Raw genomic sequence first — 6,057 nt, 5'->3', positions numbered from 1 at the left:
GTGGCTGATGACCCATCCCAGTTGGTGTCCCATTCCAGTTGGTGGCCCATCCTGGTTGGTGACCCATCCTGGTTGGTGGCTTGTCCCAGTTGTGGGCTCATTGTGGTTGATGACCCATCCTAGTTGGTGGCCCATCCCTGTTGGGGGGCCCTGTTCTGGTCAGTGGACCTGCCCTGGTTAGTGGACCTGTCCTGATGCTCATCCTAGCTGGTGGCCCATCCTGGTGTCCAGGCCTGGCTGGCAGCTCCACTTACCAACCTTTATTAAGCTCAGGGAACTTCACAGCAACTAGTCTCAAGCTGACAGATCTCCAGAACCAGTAGGGCATCCTTGCTGTTTCATCTGCTTCCAGAAGGTTCTACTTAGTGGAGCAGACACCTCTTAAGGACACAGACGGTGATGGGGAAGAGGAGCTCTGGAGAATGGGGCATCCACAGTAGAAGGAAAGAAATAAAATGATCTCCTTCACAGATGATATCTTATATGTAGAAAACTCTAAAGATTATACACACACACGTACACACAACTGTTTGAGCTAATATATGAATTCAGAAAACTAGCAGGATACAAAATAAATACAAAAAATCAGCCGCATTTCTATACACTAGCAATGAACAATCTGAAAAGGAAATAAAAACAATTCCATTTATGGGAACATATCTCAATGTAATAAAAGCTATTTATGACAATCCCACAGCCAACATAACACTCAACGGAGAAAAGCTGAAAGCCCTCCCACTAAAATCTGGAACAAGATAAGGATGCCCACTCTCACCACTTCTATTCAACATAGTATTGGAAGTCCTCACCACAGCAATCAGACAAGAAAAAGAAAAAGTATACGAATTGGAAGGGAAGAGGTAAAATTGTCATTATATGCCGATGACAGGACACTACATATAGAAAACCCTAAAGACTCCACACAGAAGCTACTAGTACTGAGAAACGAATTAAGCAAAATAGCAGGATGCAAGATTAACATACAGAAATTGGTTGCATTTCTTTATAATAACAATTAAATAGAAAGGCAATGAAATAGAAATTTAAAAAAAAATTCCTTTTAAAATTGCATCCAAAAAAAAATACTTAAGAATAAACCTGACTAAGGAGGTGAAAGACTTATATGCTGAGAACTATAAAACATTAATAAAGGAAACTGAAGATGATTCAAAGAAATGGAAAGATATCCCATGTTCTTAGATTGGAAGAATTAATATGGCTAAAATGGCCATACTAGCCAAAGCAATCTACAGATTTAATGCAATCCTTATCAAATTACCCATGACGTTTTTCACAGAACTAGAACAGATAATCCTAAAATTTATATGGAACCATAAAAGACTCAGAATTGCCAAAGCAATCCTGAGGAAAAAGAACAAAGCAGGAGGCATAACCCTCCCAGACTTCAGACAATACTACAAAGCTGCAGTAATCAAAACAGCAAGGTACTGGCACAAAAACAGACATATGGATCAATGGAACAGAATAGAGAGCCCAGAAATAAACCCACACACCTCCAGTCAATTAATCTTCAGCAAAGGAGGCAAGAATATACAATGGAGAACAGACAGTCTCTTCAGCAAGTGGTGTTGGGAAAGCTGGACAGCCTTATATATATCAATCAAGTTAGAACACACCCATATACCATACACCATACAGCTCCCTGAGCTTAATAAAGGTTGGTAAGTGGAGCTGCCAGCCAGGCATGGACACCAGGATGGGCCACCAGCTAGGATGGGCCACCAACCAGGATGGGGATCAGGACAGGTCCACTCAAAATGGCTTTAAGACTTAAATATAAGACATGAAAACATAAAACTCCATAGGCAAAACATTCTTTGACAGAAGTCATACCAATCAGTCTCCCAAGGCAATAGAAATAAAAGCAAAAATAAACAAATGGGACCTAATCAAACTTACAAGCTTTTGCACTGCAAAGGAAACCATCAACAAAATGAAAAGACAGCCTATGGACTGGTAGAAGATATTTGAAAACGATGTGAACGACAATGGCTTAATTTCCAACATACACAAACAGCTTATACAAATCAATATCCAAAAAAACAACCCAATCAATAAATGGGCAGAAGACCTAAATTGACATTTCAACAAAGAAGACAAACAAATGGCCAACAGGCACATGAAAAGATGCTCAACATTGCTAATTATTAGAGCAATGCAAATCAAAACTACAACGAGGGGCTTCCCTGGTGGCGCAGCAGTTAAGAATCCGCCTGCCAATGCAGGGGACACGGGTTCGAGCCCCAGTCCAGGAAGATCCCACATGCCGTGGAGCAACTAAGCCTGTGCACCACAACTTGAGCCTGCACTCTAGAGCCCGCCAGCCTCAACTACTGCTACAACTCCTGAAGCCCGGGTGCCTAGAGCCTGTGCTCTGCAACAAGAGAAGCCACCGCAATGAGAAGCACGTGCACCGCAATGAAGAGTAGCCCCCGCTCACTGCAACTAGAGAAAGCCCGCACACAGCAACGAAGACCCAACACAGCCAAAAATAAATTAAAAAAAAAAAAAAGACTACAATGAGGTAACACCTCACACCACTCAGAATGGCCCTAATCTGATTAAGAAGTCTACAAATAATAAATGCTGGAGAGGGTGTGGAAAAAAGGGAACCCTTCTAAACTGTTGGTGGGAATGTGACCTGGTGCAGCCACTATGGAAAACAGTATGGAGGTTCCTCAAAAAACTAAAAATAGAGTTGCCATATCAAATTGCCATATGATCCAGAAATCTGATTCCTGGGCATATATCCAGACAAAACTCTGATTCAAAAAGATACATTCACCCTAATGTTCACAGCAGCACTATTTACAATAGCCAAGACATGGAAGCAACCTAAATGTCCATTGAAAGATGAATGGATAAAGAAGATTTGGGGTGTGTGTGTGTGTGTGTGTGTGTGTGTGTGTATATAATGGAATACTACTCAGCCATAAAAAAGAATGAAATAATGCCATTTGCAGCAACATGGATGGATCTAGAGATTATCATACTACGTGAAACAAGTCAAAAAGAGAAAGACAAATACCATATGATATCATATATGTGGAATCTAAAATATCACACAAATGTACTTATTTACAAAACAGAAACAGACTCACAGACAGAGAACAGATTTGTGGTTGCTAATGGGGAGGGGGATGGACTGGGAGTTTGGGATCAGCAGATGCAAACTAGCATATATAGGATGGAGAAACAAGGTCCTACTGTATATCACAGGCAGCTATATTCAATATCTTGTAATAAATCATAATGAATATGAAAAAGAATCTATCTATATACTAACAAGAGAGTGAAAAGACAAGCTACAGAATGAGAGAAAATATTTTCAAATCACAGATCTGATAAGGGGTTAATACCCAGCATGAAGAACTCATAATTCAATGACAAAAAGCTAATAATCTAATTCACAAATGGGCAATAACTTCCACAGGAATTTCTCCAAGGAGGAGAAGAGCCAATGAGTACATAGAATGTAAACTGAAACCACCACACGATGCCTCTGCACAACCATGAGGATGGCTGTTACCAGGAAAATGGAAAATAACAAGTGTTGGTGAGGACGTGGAGAACTTGGCACTCATGTTTGGCTGGTGGGGATGAAGATGGTGCAGCTGCTGTGGACCACATCCTGGCAGCTCCTCAAAAGGTTAATGTAGAGTCGCCATCTGATCCAGCTATTCCACTCCCAAGATAAATGAAAACAAATGTGCACGCAGAATTTTGTACATGATGTTCACAGTAGCATTATTCATAACAGGAAATGGGGGAAACAACCCCAGTGTCCACGGACAGAAGGTGGAACATTGTTCAGCCTAAAAAAGGAAGGACAGTGGTGATGACCTCACAACACTGTGAATGTACTTAATGCCACTTAACTGTACACTTCAAAATGGCTAAAATGGCATACTTTATGTTATGTATATTTTACCACAATAAAAAAGTATATTTTCATGTATAGAGACAGTGCCAATCCTAAGACGCTGCATCGATTGATTGACTGGTGTTTTTAAAACTCAGTCTCGGGGCTTCCCTGGTGGCGCAGTGGTTGAGAGTCTGCCTGCCGATGCAGGGAACACGGGTTCGTGCCCCGGTCCGGGAAGATCCCACATGCCGCGGAGCGGCTGTGCCCGTGAGCCATGGCCGCTGAGCCTGCGCATCCGGAGCCTGTTGCTCCGCAATGGGAGAGGCCACAACAGTGAGAGGCCCGCGTAACGCAAAAAAAAAAAAAAACAAAACTCAGTCTCACTGAAAACTGGTGACGGCTTCTGTGACAAAAGGAAGATCAAACAGGAAAAACATGTTCTTGATATTCTTCTCAAAGTAAAGAGGAAAAAAAGAAGAAAATAATCAATAAATTCAACTAGAATCAAACTACTTAACCATGAACGTTTTAATATCCATACGACATTCTTAAAACAAACTTTCAGACACAAAGTGATTTAAAACTTTATAAAAATATATATACAGCTTCAAACTATACAGTTTATTCAATTTAACAGAATGTCCATTTTTTAATTTAAGACACACACAATTTCAAAGAAATTTTCAATTTTATCCCAATTTCTCACTTAAAGTCTCAGCTTACATCTACCTATTATGTACAAACAGATGAACTGAAATGTCCTCAAAGTTCCCAGCGTTTGGGTTACAAAGAAAACTTAGAGAATTTCATCTTCTCTGTGTATAGAAATTAAGTCTCAGCCCATTTCATATATGTCTTTCCTATTTTCTTGTCAAATATTAGCTCTTCTTAAATAGATGTACTGATTTTATTCATTGTTTTTCTCAGGAAGGATATGTGTGATCCAGTAATTAAAGAAAGCTGAGATTACTCGGGCATAGTCTGGAAAGCAAAAAGAAAACAGAACAAAAAATAAAATAAAACAAAAAATTCAAACAAAAAGAAAAATTATAAATTATTATTTTGTAGATATTAGTCCTTAGGCCCAAAGTAAACCCTGAAATAATCTAGTAAGACACAACTCGGGTGTTGAAATGATGTTGATTGTCAGCACGCTTGCAAATCCCATAAAAGTATGGGTGAGTTTGGAATATTTGTATTTCACTTGGATACAAAAGTTCTGTTAGTTAGAGCTGAACTCCATAACACCACACGCAATATTACATGCTTAACATCTGAGCTCAAAGAAAACCACATACAAACTGAAATGAAGCAGAAATAGTTTACTTCAAAGGTGGACAAAGTAGCAGGACGTTAGAAGCAGGATTCTAAGTGAGATGAGCTGGAAGGGACAGCACTCAGGTTTCAGGAAACTGTCCCAGGAACAGCCCAGCAAAGGGCCTGAGCTGAGGTCACAGCCCCTCATTTTGGGCCTCACTCCTCGTAAAGATGCTCACTGAGGGGGACGCAGGTCCGGAGGCTCCAACCCTGAGAGCACACACACTCTGTCTGGCTCAGATCCTGGTGCCTGAGGGGCAGCCGACTGCTGCTGAGGCCCCGAGACGCACTTTCGAGCAGAGGCTGGGACTGCGGGGAGGGGTCCCATCTCACGCTCCATGCAGAAGTGTGGCTGAGGTGCCTCCAAACTCGTCCCCCGTCCTGCCCAGGCCAGCTGCCCTGCCCCCCAGCCTCGGGCTCCCGAGGATGGTGGTGGCTAATGGGTGCACAGAGGACTCAGGAGGGTCCAGGGCGGGGATGCCTGCGGCATCTTCATGGTGCGCGGAGCATGATAAAAACCCCACAGATGGTGACGTGCATGTACATGCAGATGACGGAACGCAATATGTGAGACCAACTGTAAAAACACGTGCACCGGCCTCGGGACACGGCTGCTGCACCCCAGTCAATGAAACACCCGTGAACTAGGAAAAACAATCGTTGAGGCAGCAGAGAGAGAAAGTCCCCTGTGTCTGCTGTTAAATGCTACTATTTCCAGGCTTACTCTATAGACAGGAGAGATACAGCTACTAATTAAACTTCATAAGCTAGTTTTATGAAAAAGAAAACGATTTCAGAATGCTAAATCTGAATTAGACAGAACCAATATTTGAAAATAAAGCTTCACCATTTGT

At 41.7% G+C, this 6,057-nt stretch overlaps 1 protein-coding gene across 5 annotated transcripts in view; it reads right to left on the bottom strand.

The window, feature by feature from the left end:
• The window catches only part of ERICH1 (glutamate rich 1), a 113,084-nt gene that overhangs the window by 63,067 nt on the left and 43,960 nt on the right, over positions 1-6,057 (bottom strand). Inside the window, exon 6 of one of the 5 annotated variants that reach the window (XM_027122565.1) lies at positions 7-415. The exons of 2 other annotated variants lie outside the window; for them this stretch is intronic. In XM_027122565.1, the coding sequence (XP_026978366.1) occupies positions 363-415 (53 nt within the window). In that variant the 3' untranslated portion in view covers positions 7-362. Of the gene's footprint in view, positions 1-6; positions 416-3,301; positions 3,837-4,396; positions 4,868-6,057 lie in introns of those variants that run through there. 2 more of the 5 variants (XM_027122566.1, XM_027122564.1) reach the window with 2 other exon arrangements.

The sequence above is a fragment of the Aethalodelphis obliquidens genome, unplaced genomic scaffold (genome assembly GCF_003676395.1).
Source record: "Aethalodelphis obliquidens isolate GAN/ISIS:26980383/991018 unplaced genomic scaffold, ASM367639v1 scaffold25, whole genome shotgun sequence".
Lineage (NCBI taxonomy): Eukaryota > Metazoa > Chordata > Mammalia > Artiodactyla > Delphinidae > Aethalodelphis > Aethalodelphis obliquidens.
Note: the sequence above shows the minus strand (reverse complement) of the source record. Positions and strands in the feature narration are given on the sequence as shown.